Genomic DNA, 16,871 nt, shown 5'->3' with positions numbered 1-16,871 from the left:
CAGCTACCATTGAACCTATATGTCAGAAGTCTGTTTTTCTTTTACAGATTTGGTATAGGAATGACAGGGGTTTATTTTAATCACAAGATTTTAAAAGTCCAGAAGAGATGAGAAGTTTTATTTGACCAAGTTGGTGAGAGCTGACTGTGTAGCTGGATGTGAATATGGGCTTGTCTTTTGTTATAATGAGGATAGATTCTTAATTCTAAATTTTTTTTTTTTTTTTTAAATACACTGTGAATGGAGAATTACAGACAAGGTATTTCTCACATTCAGGTTTCAAAAGCATGGAATTAGCTCCTCTTGCTGCAATATGCGTAAACATTCTTTTGACTGGAAAAGAACTGAAAGTAAGTGGTCCCATTCAAATTACGCTTCCTCTTCCCACAAGTACTGTAAAACCAGGAGATGCTATACCTGCATGGACATTCGATATGAAAACTGGTAAGTGGGCTAAGTTATTTGTTTTTCTACCGTTCAGCACATGTACATAGTTTTGGGCACATGACACTCTATGTCATGGAATAGTGATGGCCCTAATATAGGAGGTGGTGATAAAAAGTCACAAATTTTATTAGGGGTTCTGTATTTTTTTTTTTTTTTTTGATTGACTACCTTGATTTTTTCAAAGGAATTTCCCTCCTTTCTTTAGTTCAAAAAACTTTGGTAAAAATCATTAGCATTCCTCTTGAACAAATTTTTAATGTAACAGATTTTTATTTTCATGGGAGGCTAAGGATTCAGGGAGCATACATGTTAGGTGATGTTAAATTTTAGGCCTGGTAATTTTGTGAATGCTTTCTTAAAAGAAAACAAATCAAAAATGAAGATTTGGATGCTTTGTTTCCTAGAGTATAGCTCTAAAAATCCTTTGACACTAAAACTGGAATAGATATTACTTCAGTTACAAAAGCAATTCAGAAGGTGAAATGAAGGGAAAATACAAGTTATCAAAGGGAGCAACAGAGTTCTTACAGTATGCATGGGAAGAGGAGGCTGAGGATTAGACATTTTGAACCTTTTGTCATCCCTTCATGTCTAATTTTAGTTAAGAGTGAGTAATGAGCTACATAAACTTATCCCATTTAGATGTCCTGTATTAGATATGTGTGCATGAGTGTACTGATTGTCTTACGTTGTACCTTATACTTTCCATCACACTTCGTCTTGAAATATGCAAGTGAACAAAGCGGTGTCTTACACCTTATTAAGGCAAAAAGCTGTTATTCAGCTGTTAGAAGTACAGCAGGGGACCAACACTAACCAAGCGTTGTTGACATGTTCGAGAAACTAAACATCTTAAAGAAGAACAACCAAAGAACATTAATTTGAATTAAGAACATGCTAATAAACAATTTGCTATCTTGCCTGTTGGGAAAAGAGTGATTAGAATAAGTTTTGGCATAGATTAAGTCTGTCTGTACACTTAGAAGACTTCAGAGGGGTAACTGGTGATAAGAGATGGCATTCTTCATCATAGAAAGGGGTTTAGTCTCATAACGTAAAATACCAGAACGGGTTTTAATTTCTTGTTGCCACAGCCACTTTTGCCAGCTCCTGTGCTCATCTGTACCTATGCTGGGCTGTTTTAACTCACTAAACAGAAAACTAGGTCAACAATGTTGCTAGAACAAAAGGCTGACAGAGGTAAAGCAGCTAGGCACGGGGTCCAGTTAGAGTATAAACCAGTGTAAGGTGTGTATGTGGGTGTCAAGGCACCTACTGAACATGCTTACTTAGGCATGTTTGCCTTGGAGGGAGAGCAAGAGCAGGAGTGTCGCATGCTGACCCAGTAAAAACAATTAAAAAGGCTGATTTTTTTTTCCCCTCTCAGATGGGGTGTACTCCGATAGAGGTTCTATAAAGGTAGATTGATTGTGATGGGTGCTTGCTGAAGTGGTGTGTTCACATGGAGCCTTCACAGCTGCTTGCTGAGGAGGGGACAAGGAGGGAGACTTCTTGGGCATAACTCTAACTTCCACATTTTTCTTCCACTTCCTCATCTCTACAGTAAAAATCTGCAACCATACTGACTGTTCTGGATGCTTATTCTGAAGTATTTTATTTTTACTTTTGATCTGGCATGTGCAAAACAACTTTTTTTCTAAGGTAACTGAGTAATAGCAAGGCATTCCTTAGCTGAGTTTCTGGTGACTGGGGTCAGCTGAGCACCTCATCTCCTCCAGCAAGCATTCAGGAGTGTCCATAGGTAGCAGCAGGCCCCCATTTGAGCTGACTGGAGAGCTACTGCTGCACTGGATAATGAGGCTCCGGCATCCAGAATGTTGCATGTGGAATGCCCCCAGCAAGATGTTGACAGACACTTATATAAACTCTGAAGTCCATGGGTAGTATGTCATAATGGTAATCAGAGCTTCTGTGTCAGTATTGGTAGTGGTGAGGGAACAGGTCTGTGTTTGATGTGCAGGCTGATCCATATGCACCAGAAAAAAGATAGAATCTGCTTTCACATGTCTGCTTGTACAGTGTTCCCAGGGGTTACCCAAAGGACTGAGGCTGTTCCTGGAAAATGAGCTTTTGTAATTATGTTATGGCTGCTGTAAATGCAGAATTTGTTGATGTATATTGGATGTGGCTTCCTTCTTACTAAATATTTTGCCTCATTAGTAGCAGAAGTACTTTGTGGATTTTAATAGAATCGCAAAAAACAGCAAGCACTCTTGCATTGCAACGTTAAATTGAGAACAATATCCTTCTGTTTGAATGGCAGTCAATCATAGAGAAGATGTGCTTACTCACAAATCACATTTTAATGTTTTTCTTAATGTGTACTGCTTTCTATGGACTGTATTGAGGGGGGTAGATATCATTTACTGAAGAAGACAGCAAAGATTATATAGTTCCTTATAGATTTATTTAGTCCAGATAGAACTTCTGGAGACCTAGAAATTCCCTTGCCTTTTTTATGTGGTGTTTGGTGTTGGGTTTTATCTGCCTGTAAGTAGCCCACCTGCTATACTTGTAAAACAATAGTTTTACAGTATAGTAACATTTGCCTTAGAGTTGACAGGACATAAATTGAGGACCTGTTGTTGACTCCATGTAAGAGTTAGGGATGGAAGACTCTTCCAGCTGGTCTTGCTTCTGAGCCTGGACAAGAGGGTTTCCAGGTAACTGATAAATCGCCTCTTTCGGGGCTCTAGGTGGCTGCTGCTGCTGTTCCCCTCTGCCAGCCATCACAAGTACCAGGAGAAGCCTTCAAGTTTTGCTGCCAAATGATGTTTTGTGTGTGTCTCTGCATGCGTGCAGATGTGGCATGTGTCCGTTCTCATCTTTACCTCTTGTCTGGTAGATAGTTGCTGAAATAAGGGTCCTGAAGGAAAACTGAAATTATAGGGCTTATATGAATTATACTTTTTGCATGGTTTGGTTATTGTTGTTTTTAAAAAGTTGGTGATTCTCTTTCCTCAGTATTTGCAGTGTAAGGTTGTTTATATGAGGTTGTTTTCTGTCCTTAGAATTTCACAGATGGCCCACAATAAATGTGTTCGTTTGTTACGTACAATTCTGTCTCTTCTACTGCATGCTTTATTAATTGTAGAAGCTGGCATACCATAATACCTGTCCTTTGCATTGCCGAACAGATGGTGTGAAATCTGTGACCTAACAATAGACTTTCCATGGACTAACTGAACTGTTACTGCCTTGGGGCAGAAAGGAGAGAAACATTGAAGACAAACAGTGTTTATCCTATTGTAGTTTATTAAATTAAGATGTTTTCCCACTGATTGCTGCTAGCTAATGTTAAATTTATATTCGTATGCTTAAATTACCTGCTCCTTGACATTTTTTTTTTTTTAGTCTTGGCCTTCATACATACTTAAGCTCATATAAGATTCTTCAAAGTATTTGTATGCATATCTGTGAAAGACATTTGTTAATAAAAAAAATGAATTACATTACATTAATTCCAGTAAGCAATGTTGATGCTTAATTTCAAAGTAAATGTCCACACAGGGATATTTGTAATGAAATTGTCAAGAGAGAAAGTTTGCGTGTTTAGCTAAAGCAACATAATAGTATATAGGTCAGAAATTTGTTTTTCTTGTGACATTGTGTATTTTTGGTAATAACTTAATTGCTAATGGTTTGAGGTATAGAAGAATCCTGCAGGGCACGTGTAATATTTTGTCCTTTTATTTTTTTTTCAGGTGCTTGGGTAAGCCGTGGGCTGGGAACGGTAAAGGAAGCAGATGGTCAATTAGTATGGACATACACTGCTCAACACTTAGGCTACTGGATAGCAGCTCCACTGCCAGGAACAAGAGGTATTGCAACAACTGGCAAAGAAATTACTGAGTAACCCAAGTACCAGTGTATCATAAGGTTCTCAGTTTGATTGCTTTATTTAACAACAGAAAGGGGAAAATGACATGCAGTTTTAACAGTTGGGTAATTTTGTTTGAATCCTGATAGTTTGCCTTTGTGCTTATTACCATTTCCTAGAACTTCAAATGCTATAGGGGAAATGTCCAGACTGTATTTGAACTTACCTGTTTATAGTATCACCATCTTTTGGAAGAAACCTGAAAGGGAACTGTGACTATCGAGATCTAAGAATCAGCAGGACTGTATCCGTGCTGTTGAGGATCATGTATGACAGGAGGAAATACAACAAGAAAATTGGTCTTGGGTGAAATGGTCCCGGTGCTTCTGTTCTATGTAGACATGTTGCATGTTTTGCAAATTCATGAGAAGGGATTCTTATCAGAGAAATATGATGTCTAAACTTAAAAACAGCACTTTCTGACAGAAGCACTAAATAGAAAATGTAGACTGTGTTTCTAAGTCAGTTTGGACAACTAATAAAAGTAGAATTTGAGTGGAACTGAGTAGATGTCATGGTAGGGCTATAGTACTTGAGATGAACCTTTGAAGATCCATTAAATTGTAACCACTGTTTGTGTATTTTCTAATTTGCTGAAATAGCAAGATGAAAAGGGAAGGATGAACATAGTGCCATGGGGACACATAATCACTGAAAAAGTAAAGTTTTATTTATTAGCTACAGCTCTGCATATCAAGCAGAATTATTTGGTTTTGAGAACTAATTCTTGTCTGGTTTTGTTTGACAACCTAGAATCCATTATTAGTGCGGTTTCGAAGGACATAACAGCCTATCATACAGTGTTCCTTACAGCCATACTGGGAGGTACTGTTGTCATTATCATTGGATTTTTTGCTGTTCTTCTTTGTTACTGCAGGTAAGCAAAATGAGAGGCTCCAATAAGCTCAGCATGAATGGAATTTAAGGTTGATAAAATAGTCTTGAAGTTGAGACTTGTTTCCTTAGCTAAACTATAATGTGTAGCCTAATGCTTCTTCAGAAATTACAGTTATTACAGAACTTCATTTTAAGTTTGTGGTGCCACATTACACTATAACTTCATAACCAAACGCTAATCTTCAGCTCTGGCAGTCAACAGTCTAGTATTTCTTAGTATGCTCTGCAGTCACCTTGCATCTCTTTTGCATAGGGATAAATGTGGTCGGACACAAAAGAAGGAGAAAAATACAACGAAGCTGGAGGTCATAAAAAAAGACCAGACAACATCAACAACTCACATAAATCACATGAATGCTGTCAAAGGGTCTTCAAAGTTGGAAGATAAGTCACAGTTATATACACCGAAGATTTCTTCCTACAGCCCTCAAAGAAGGATGTCCATAGACACAGAAGATGGAAAATCACAAGACAATTTTAAAATCTACACAGAGGATGCTTCTTATCAGTCTTCCTGTCAGACTGGTCAGTTAAGAAATGCAGCCCATTCATTGGAGCCTAATGCTGGAGTTCGACATTTACAGCAGCTGAAGCAGAGCAACAGTGCTGTTTCCCAGGCTCCCAGGGACATTCCAGACCAAAACAGATACCTGTCACTGAAAGAGGACATGTATGGGCTTACCCATATCCCAGAACAGCTAATGCATATTTACAATCAACCTATTGCTATTCTTCAAACCTCTGACCTTTTCCACTCCCCAGAACAATTGCATCCTGCTAAATCAGCAACTTTGCCAAGAAAAGGGCAGTTGGTATATAGCCCCATGATGGAACCCATGAATCGCGACGGTTACATGCAGACGTTACCAAAAATGCCAGTGCACTCTCATCCACAGCCTTCTGCCTGCAGAGGTGAAAACAATACATTAGCTAGTGAAGAGGGCTTACCTTCTCAAACGTCAAACTGGGGCCGGTACACTAACAGCTTACTGGAATCTGTCTCTGTTCCTGGGACACTGAATGAAGCAGTTGTAATGACTCCGTTTTCATCTGAGCTTCAAGGTATTTCAGAACAAACGTTACTGGAACTCTCTAAAGGAAAACCATCTCCACATCCTCGAGCATGGTTTGTGTCCCTGGATGGAAAGCCGATTGCGCAGGTGAGGCATTCTTTCATAGATCTGAAAAAGGGTAGAAAAACAGAGAGTAACGATACCAGTCTGGATTCTGGTGTGGACATGAATGAGCATCATCCTAGTAGGAAACTGGAGAGAGAGAAAACTTTCATAAAAAATATGCCGCATTCTAAGATCCTTTACTTGGAAGATCTGGATCTGAGTAGCAGTGAAAGTGGGACCACTGCTTGCACTCCAGAGGACCAGGCTATGAGGCACCTTCTGGATGGAGGGAATGGGCCAGTCATAGAACAGCAAGATGAAGAAGGTCTAAGAAGAAAAACGGTATCAGGAAGTCATGAATCTGGTATCGCTTCTGCTAAAAGAAGGGATAGACCTTCTATCACAAAAAGAGATAGCAAAACCAATATCTGGAAGAAAAGAGAGGAGAGGCCACTTATTCCTATAAATTAAAACACAGCGTGCTTTGTGTTGTTGCTCTCCCTGCTGGTTATTGACCTCTTGGCTGCTTCTGTAATTCTGCAGTGTTGGGTTTACAAGGGAAATGTTGTTTTCTAGTATCAAGAAAAGTTACAGTTTTTTAATACACAGATTGAGTTACTAAACTTCAATTAGGCAATTGATATTCGGTGTGAATTGAAAACGGGGAAGTGCTACTATTAAAATTTTCCAGTTCCTGATTTTGCTGGCAGTATAGGGAAGGTCCACATTTTACTTAGCCTGCCGTTCTTGGACGCATCTCTGGGAATGCACAGTGAGAAATGTAGGCACAAGTTTTAATTTTTTCATACTTGTTCCTAATGCATTGGTAGACTAGTTAAAGCCACTCCTCAGCCTTGTTCCCAATCAATGTGACCATCTGTACAGTATTTTATATGTGAACTTTTCTAGGGATCTGTTACTACTTCTTTGTATAATGTGAAATGTTTCATCAGTTAGTCCCACGACACCAGCAGTGAGGTCTGTTGGATTTATCAGCGGAGCTCTATAGCATTTCTGCCCTCCCTGTGTGCCCATCTGTGTGCAAAAGGTTGCCATTTCATAATGCAGTGGCAGAAGGGGGATGTGTACAAGCTCTGTGGCCACTGCAGTTCATGGTCCCCACTGTCTTAAGACGTTGCCCCTCTCCTTTGTGTTAATCTGCTTTCTTACAAACTGTGAACGTTGAAGACTGATGTCTGCTATGAAGTGTCCACATCCAGCAGAAAAGGACTGGTTCTGGTAGCATTCAGCTGCTGCTACTGCTGATCCTAGTGTCTTGTTTTTTGGCTTTGTTGTCAGTTAAAATCTTCTCTTCTGCATGCCGTTGGACCAGTTGGGCTCCACAACATAGTCTTGAATCCCTGAATATTTATAAATGAGAGTTTGGCCCATAATGAAAGAGTATGCAAGTTTAGACAAATTATGCCTTTGAAATAGTTCCCTTCAGCAGGTAAGTCCAACACTGTTGCTTTTTATTTTATGTTTAAAAAGAATGGAAGATCATCAGAGGTTTATGTGCCTATGTTTTGCCAGCCTGAGCTGCTTTTGTCTAGGTTGTGCATTGCAGAGGGGTTAAACAGGCTTTAAAAGTTGGGGGCTTTTATGAGCATGAGAGAGCAGATGGCAAAATTTGGTCTATAATGCAATATAAATACTACTTATGACTCATCTTAGAGTTAAATTTACCAAAAGTCATGAATGCATGAAATGTAACTAAGATATGTATAGAGGAAGGGAAAGGCCATCAGAATATTCTTTATTTTTAATGTTCATCTTGTCAAAGTGATAGTTTCAACTTTGGCTAACAGAAAAGTAGATGCATCCCTGAATGTGCTTCATACAGTGTATCAAACGTCTTCCTGTGGCTTTTAAGCTGTTTCCTTGATGAAATAAGTTCTAGCATTTTGGCTTGGGCAGTTTGATTATAAATCATCCTAAAAAAGCTTTATAAATATTTCTGTTAGAGCTTGGTTAGGCTTCTGTACCAAGACCCAAACATACAATGCCTGTATCCAAATCGTGGGGTGAGATGCACTTGATTGTCTGCCCAGTAGTACCCTCAAGCTGGGAAATGCCCTATGCAGCTGGGCTTCTGGGAACATTTACTCAGGAAACATTATTGTGAAATATCTGTTGTGTTGGGAGTGTCAGTTGTCTGGCCTTGTTTCTAGAAGAATATTCAAGGTAACCAGAATGGTACTAGCTATACACCAGTTCAAATTCTTCTGGTGTGCACTTGCTTCATGAATGAAAAATGATGTTCCTGCTGAGTTCAGAAGTATGAAAGTGCAAAATAAGTTTAAGAGGTGTGCTGTCATGGTTTAACACCAGCCAGCAACTGAACACCACACAGCTGCTTCCTCATTTCTCCCCCTGTCCTCGGTGGGACGGGGAGAATTGAGTGGTTGGGGGTGGGAAGTAAAACTTGGGAGCTGAGATAAGAGCAGTTTAATAATTGAGATGAAATATAATTTCATTACAATTTATTCTATTTTAATGAAAAGAGAAAGGAATAAAATGGAAGACAGGTAAGTGATGCACAGTGCAGTTGTTTACCCCCTACTGACAGATGCCCAGGCACTCCCTGAGCAGTGATCAGTGCCCCTCACCCCTGGCCAGCTCCCCCCTTCCCACTTTCTATACTGGGCATGACGTGCTATAGTATGGAATAGCCCTTGGGCTAGTTCAGGCCAGCTGTCCTGGCCGTGCTCCCTCCTAGCTTCTTATGCACTTGGCAGAGCACAGGAAACTGAAAAATCCTTGACTTAGGATAAGCACTGCTTAGCAATGCTAAAACATAGGTGTGTTATCAACATGATTCTCATACTAAATCCAAAACACAGCACTGTAGCAGATACTGGGACGAAAATTAACCAGGACGATATCCACCTCTCTTTCTATACCATTTATGTCATGCCTGCCTTCCACGCTTTCCAGTACATCCCAACTGATATCTACCACCTTTCTTGTCTTTTGATACATACGCACAAGTATCATTCTGTTAGTCTATGGGCCATCCCTGTAAAGTGTCTGCAAAGTTCATTCAGTCTATGACTTTGGCCTCCATCTGTCGTAACAGGCTTTCAGGGCAGGAAGGATGGTGTGTGGTGTTGGATTGTTGCATGCTGAACCCCATTCTCATTCAATTACTGCTGTGCTTGTCTGCTTCTCTCACTGCTGCACTTCGCTGAGTCTCGTCCAAGTTCACTCTCCATTGATCCGGGTGATTTTTACTGTAATACCCTTGATAAAGCATACAGCCACCATAGAAGTGATGATACAGTGTTGTGTAACAGTTAACATACTAGAATTTAAATCACTGGCTATTCTCACCCAAAGTCAAATCCCCTTGAGGCACACATCAGATTTCCCCATCATCCTGCATCGCCCACCAAGTGCACCCAGGTCCTTGAGCAAAAGCAATTCTTGAAGTGGGTGCTTAATTTCAGCATGTGTTTCACAGTGATGGATACCCTGTGTAATAGTGTCCATCGTCCAGTTAACCCTTCAATCACGAGCCCATCTCTATGTTGCATGTGTTCCTTGATGGCCTGAGGTGTGATGGGCTCACCAAGCTATAAATAATTCACTCTTACATTGCCAGTCCAGATCCACCTCAGCCACTTCAGTCTTGGGAGCCTGATCCACCTGGGGGATTGTTTTGATGTTCTTCAGTGGTCCTGCTCTTGGGTACAGGGGCATCTCCATGACGTGCTTTGACAGCCAGGTTCTCTAGCTGGGCAGCAATATCATGCCACAATGCAGCAGCCCAAATGGGTTTGCATCTGCACTGCCAGTTGCTCTGTTTCCATGGCGGCAACCACTCCCACAGGGCATTTACCACCATCCATGAGTCTGTGTACAGATCAAGTATTGGCCATTTTTCTCATTCAGCAATACCTAAAGCCAGCTGGATGGCTCTCACTGCTGCACACTGACTCGATTCACCTTCCCCTGTCAGCAGTTTCTGTGACTTGTCCCATAAGACTCCACACAGCTGCCTTCCATCTCTGATGCTTTCCCACAACATGATGGAACCCATCAGTGGACAAGGCATGTTGCTTCTCATTTTTTGGTAATTTATTATACAGTGGGGCCTCTTCAGCACACACCACCTCTTCCTATGTTGACATTCCAAAATCTTTATTTTGGCCAATCTGTGATCACTCCCAAGATTCCTGGGTGACTGGGCTTTCCTGTTCAAGCTCGTGTGATCAGTGCGACCCACTTATTCCTTGTAGCATCAGTTGCATGGTGTGTGGAGGGGACCCCTCCCTTTGAACGTCAAGCCCAGCACCAGGAGCCACAGTGCCAGGAGGAGCTGTGTCCCAGTACCAACCACTTGCGAAGCAGCTCAAACACCTTCATAAGCTGCCAGTGTTTCCGTTGGAGTACAGCAGGTCTCAGATCCTCTGTATCCCCTGATGCTTCTGCCAGAGACTCCAGGTAGGACCATTCTTCCAAGCTGTGATGTGGAACACATTTTTTACATCTTGCCCTGCCTGGGCTGGCCCAAGGGCTACTGAGTAGACTGCCTCCTGTTTGATTTATTCAAAGGCTTGCCCTTGCTCACGGCCCCATTTGAAATCATTCTTCTTCCAGGTCACTTGATAGAGAGGGCTTACAATCTGACTGTAATTTGGAATGTGCATTCTCCAAAAACCCACAACACCTACAGAAGCTTGTGTTTCCTTTTTATTAGCTGGTAGAGATATATAGCTACTGTTTTGTTGATCCCATCCATTGGGATTTGGCAATGTCTATCTTGACATTTTATTCCTAAAACTTGGATCTCCTGTGCAGGTCCCTTGACTTTACTTCATTTTATGACAAAATCAGCTTCCAGAACTATTTGAACTATTTTCTTCCCTTTCTCAAAAACCTCTTCTGCTGTGTTACCCCATACGACGACATCATCAGTGTACTGCAGGTGGTCCAGAGCTTCACCCTGTTTCAGTGCAGTCCACATCTGCCGCGATTGAGAGACAGGACACAGCTTGATGCAAGCAGAATGTCAGTCTTATTATGATTCTTCACATACTTTTATACTAGTTCCTAGATGACCTGTTACAAACTAATTGGTTTCTTTAGAATATGCCAAAGACTGATTGGCTTACATTCCACAAGCAAACTGTGGCTTGCACTCTGCTGCCAAAGGGATTGAGAAAAATGCGCTGGAGATAGCAGTTGTGGCCTACCACTTGGCTGCCTTTGACTCCAGTTTGTATTGAAGCTCTAGCCTGTCCCACGTGGCAGCACTCAGGCCACGATAGTCTATTGGTAGTCTCCACTCTCTATTAGACTTTCACATTGGCCCCCTGGGGCTGTTAGTGAGCGAGTGTCATGGTTTAAATCTGGTTGGCAGCCAGACACCTCACAGCCGCTCACTTATCCTCCCCAGTCTGGGAAAGAGGGGAAAGAATTGGAGGGGTAAAAGGAGACTCTTAAGTTGGGATAAAGACAATTTAATTATTAAAATAATGATAATAGTAATGGACAATGTGATCACTCACCACCTGCTGACTGTTTCTGGCTAGTGATCCCAGAGAAGAGAGAATCCTGAAACTGCAAGCCTGGAAGTGAGAGAGCAAGCTTCCCAGCCCATCCTCAGCTATATAGGGAGCATGACCTTATATGATATGAAATATTTCATTGGCCAGGTTGGGTCCGTCGGTCTGGCTGTGCTCCTCAGCTTCTTGTGCACTTGCACGCTAGCAGGACATTGGAAGTTGAATAGTCCTTGATTTCTTAGCAACTACCAAAAACATCAGTGTATTATAAACATTCTTCTCATACTAAATCCCATACTGAATCCAAAGCACAGCACTGTGGTGACTGAGGCACAGACTCAGATCAAGGGTGATGCTGAAATAAAGTGTCTCAGTATCAGCACACAGACTGCTTATATATCTTTTGAAAGTTACAGTACTTTTCTACCAGCTTAACAACACCAGGTGTTTACATGCTAATCATGCCGTCTTCTTGCTTCCTTCTTTCCCATCAGCAGCCGAAAACCTCAGTGTGCTTATCAGCATTTTTCTCATAACAACCTCGTGCCATGATCAAAACACAATACTTCCAACTACCAAAAGAAACCTTAACTCTACTTTTCCCTTTCGTCTCCCCTGACACAGCACTATTCTAGCTACTGAGAAGAATAAGTAGCTCTATCCCAGGTGAAACAAGGACAGTTTTACTGATCACTCCTTGGCTCTCTAGTCAGCGAATCGGCTAAGGGATGGGAATTGGGGAGTCTTGGTGCGATATTGCTGCCGGTGCACAGTTGTGGTGGCAATTGGCACCTGTTGTTCTTCAACCCTCAGCAACCCCGCAACAGAGGGGTTCTCCAAGAGACCAGGCAAGCTGGACAGCTGTTTAACTTCCTCTGTCTCCAAGGCAGCTATACCAAAGGCCCACTGGTACCCCTTCGGGTCCTTGAAGTACCCTCTCCTGAGGTAGGGTGTGGCAAGGATGCACGGGGCCTCTGGGCCAGGCACATAAGCAGGTGTTTAGGCCACTCATTCCCAGTTAGGCTCACTTCAGCCTCCAATGCAGTTACCTGTCGGGATCCCCCTCCAGAAATACAGATGGGTTCTGCCCCTTTATAGCTCGATGGCATTTGAGTACGCTGCACTGGTGCCTACTCGGGCCTTGTACTCCTGTGGGTCTGACATGCCAGGCCATGGGATCCACACAGTCCAGTAGACCCAGTTGTCCCTCTCTTCCACCTGGCTGGAGGCAGGTACCCTGAAGTACTGGTCATAGGATTCTCTACTCGGTTCTTTCTTTCCATAGGATCAGGAATAAGATTAGCCCTTCCATTGTGGTAAACTGCCCACTGGAGTCGGGAACAGCAGTTTTCCTGGAAAGAAAAACATTTGTGATTGTTTTTCCTTGCAATTGACATACCTGTGCCACTAGGGTTGAGGTAGATTTACCATCCCAATTTCTCAGGACAGCGACTCAGATTCACTGATTTCCAGGCCAGGATAAAGGTGAAAAGACTCCACGGATTCTTCAATTCACAAAACTCGGCTTTTATTTGTTCACAACAGTTGTTGGCATGAAACTTGGTCAGTAAGCCTTGCAACCTTTGCAACAAGCAGTAGACCATATACCGTTATGTTTTAAGGCTCAGCCACACCAGCCACCGTCCCCTCTGAGAATGGTTTTTAAGGATCCTGCAGGAATAAAGTCCAACCAACACTGGTCGAGTGCTAAAAAAAACACTTATTGGCCCCAGAAATAATGCTCCCACCCAGAAGTAGCGGTAAGGTTTTCCCCACAAAGTGGGGGAGAGAGGAAAGGAATAGAGGAAAGTTGGAAAAGCGGGTAAGAGTTGAAGACAGGTGTCGTGGTTTGAGCCCCGAGGGCAACTGAGCACCACACAGCCGTTCATTCACCCCGTCCCCAGCGGCGCAGAGGGCAGGGGGTTACAGTCAGCTCACCGCTCCTTCCTTCTCAGGAGGTGGGGTGAATGCCACCCATTTTTCTCCTGCTCCACAGGGTTCCCCTCTCACTGCAGACAGCCTCCCACACACCACCTCTGGCATGAGTCCCTGTGCTGCTCTGGCGTGGGTCACCCCCGCGTGTTGCAGCCCTCCCAGTGCCGAACTACAACCGCGGGGGTTACTTCTCCCCTCAGAGTCCCAGCCTCCTTTAAGTGCAGATGCCTGTCCTGGAGTGGCTTTCTTACCAGGCTTCAGATCGACCTCTACTCCGCGCTGGACCTTCATGTGTGGCAGGGTGAGTCACCCTGCCGTCTCCCCATGGGATACGGGGGTCTTTGCTCCATTGCACCTCTCCCACGTCCTTCTCTTTCCTTCAGCTGACTTCTGCATTTACCCTCCTCACAAGTCCCAGCCCCCTCTCATGTTCCCCTCCTTAAATACGTTATTGCAGAGGTGCAGCTGATTGGCTCAGTTTTGGTGCAGAGGTGGAGCTCACCTGGAGCTGAGGGAGCTTTGAGAAGCTTCTCACAGGGGGCCACCCCTAGAGCCCCCTCCCCTGCCACCAAAAACCCCACCACTCAAACCCAGCACAAAATTTCAGGACAGTTTCTCCACCATGGTTTCAATACATGATGTTGAGATTAATCTTTCAGAAGGTTACACCAGTTCTAGGTCTTGGCCTCTTTTTGATAAGGTGGTTGATGGAGTTCGCCAAGGCTTGATTCTGCAGATTAAATCATGTGGCTTAGGTCAGTATTTTGATGTATCGTAAATTAGGGGAAGTGATCAGGCTAAATAGTATGCAGCTATATGCACATTTATCTGGGTGTGTTACCTAGAATAAGATAATTGACAGTAATTTTCAAATTGTTACCAAATGCCACATATTACAGAAATATTACCAAAAAAAAAAAAAAATCACTTAAAAATTCCATTTGATTAACAGGAAAAATCTTCATAGTAGTGTCAGAAAATAAATGAACTCTGGTATCTTACAAACTTGAAAGCAGAACCAATTTGATAATTAGAGACATTATTTACCAATATAGAGCTAGAGATAATGCACAAAAAATAATGCAGGGTTAGTTGTCTGCTTTTTTTTTTTTAATGTAGTAATTTGTACCAAAGAGGATGAAAAGAATGGGCACCAGTCTAAATTCCTCTCATTAGTTAAAAAGTGAAACCGGTTAACAATATTACAGATATAACACTGTGTGAATTAGAAGGCAGTACAGTACGTCCGTTGTCTAGTACTACATATTAGCAAAATCTGAAGATAAACTAGCCTGCTGAAGTGCCTTTCTCTTTCATCAGACTTATTTTATCAGTGGGACACCTGACTATCTGAAAAGCACATTATGTTTTTTTTTCTTTCTGTTAGCCAAAAACTCCCTCAATCCATAGTTAAAATTATGTAGTTTTTATAATATTTTAAAAGGCAGATCTAGTGTTTTTTATTTTGGAATACAGACTCCTGCATGTTGATGATGATGGTAATTGTTGTAAACCCTGTTTTTTTGTATTTTATGTTTGAAAAGAAATTAAAAAAATATATCTTTAGCAATCTGAACAGTAGTATCTTTTTAAAATGCACATATGGGATCTGATTCAACTTAATAAATCAAGAGTAAGCGTCTTGAAGTCACTGGATTTACAGGTATGAAACTGACTGGGACTTTAACTTCAAAAATGAATTTAATATATGTTTATATATAAAAACTATTGTAATGATAAAAATCCTTTTTTCAGCTGCTAACCTTTCTTGCCAGTAGAAGCAGAAAGTGTATGGAGATAGGTTCTTAATTCCTATTTTCTAGAACAAATTTTTATCTCAATTTGGAACTGAACCTGGATTATTTACATAACACAAGCTTCTGCTTTTTAATTTTTTTTTTAATTCAGTGGAATTACGTAAAACAGTACTATGCCTAGAGAGTTAAAAATGAGCATTCTTTTGTAGCAGTTTGTACTAATTTGTGCCACACTTCTAACAGTAGGCAGCTACCTTTGTGTTAAAGAATTTATAGGAAAGGTGGTTGAAATTACTTTATTCTGAGCTTCATTTTCTTTTAAAAACAGTATTCAGTATGTTCTGATTACCAAAAAAAAATTACTTCTGATTTTTTTTTTTAAGACTGACGGGAAAACAGTGTCATTATTTTTGGTATTAGCACTATTGGCCTCAAAACTGTTTTACCAAATGATTTTTTTTCAGTCCGTTTAAGATTTATTGAACATTCCTATATTCCCTCTCCCCAAAATGTACTGGTGTTTTATTCCTCGGTTAACCAATTCAGTTCCTTTGAAGCACTTGTTGCACTTAAGTCCATGTTAGAACAGTAATATTTTTACAACATCTTATTGTGTAGAAAGGCACTTTTTAGTGCTCTTTAGAGCTCGGAGTTCATACAAAGCCTGGCTCTGAGATGCTGAAGGGTAGGTGAACTGATGGCACTGACTGCTCACCACCTTGCATGTTGGAGCCTTATATTCAACAAACACTTCATTACCTTGGCAGTCAATTTGACAAACACTCTAGTATGGCTATTGCTCATGTAAAACATTCTTGATATTCAGTATCCTGGGTTTAAGTATTTCTACCTTTTTATATTTTGTCAGAGGTGTCTTTTCATCTCTGTATTTACTACAGTATCAGTGTATCTGTTGCTGAAAATGTAACTAAGATTTGTAAAATGTTATAGCTTATGCAATATAATAAAAGTTTTAAAAAGTCATCAGTGCCTTAACTTTTATTTGAAAGTCTTTGAAGTCATACATTTTTTAGGAATATACCTCTCTCACTTAACACTTTTTTGCTAAATATCACTAAAAATGTGTATTTCTGTCATCACCATAATTCCAGTGACAAAAGAAAGTTAATATACTTAATTTACTAGTTCTAATTCAGTCACATTCTCTGTCCCATTTCAACTGAATAAATACTTCCATATCCACATTAAATTTGATTCCTCTTTCTTGGTTGGTGCAGCTAAGATTATTCCTTGTGTAAATTGATTTTGTTGCAGTTGGAGAGGGGTACCGAGAGAAGAATATTAT

The 16,871-nt window shown here is 41.2% G+C and overlaps 1 protein-coding gene across 1 annotated transcript in view; it reads left to right on the top strand.

Annotated features, from left to right (window-relative positions):
* The window catches only part of FAM171B (family with sequence similarity 171 member B), a 44,530-nt gene extending 27,981 nt beyond the window's left edge, over positions 1 to 16,549 (top strand). Inside the window, exons 5-8 of the mRNA XM_032995206.2 lie at positions 277 to 444; positions 4,173 to 4,289; positions 5,102 to 5,225; positions 5,499 to 16,549. Of these exons, the coding sequence (XP_032851097.2) occupies positions 277 to 444; positions 4,173 to 4,289; positions 5,102 to 5,225; positions 5,499 to 6,834 (1,745 nt within the window). The 3' untranslated portion in view covers positions 6,835 to 16,549. The remainder of the gene's footprint in view (positions 1 to 276; positions 445 to 4,172; positions 4,290 to 5,101; positions 5,226 to 5,498) is intronic.
* Positions 16,550 to 16,871: the final 322 nt, after the last annotated feature.

The sequence above is a fragment of the Tyto alba genome, unplaced genomic scaffold, assembly GCF_018691265.1.
Source record: "Tyto alba isolate M040663 unplaced genomic scaffold, T.alba_DEE_v4.0 Super-Scaffold_7, whole genome shotgun sequence".
NCBI classification, from domain to species: Eukaryota; Metazoa; Chordata; class Aves; order Strigiformes; family Tytonidae; genus Tyto; species Tyto alba.
The sequence above is the reverse complement of the archived record's forward strand: the minus strand, read 5'-3'. Positions and strand labels throughout refer to the sequence as shown.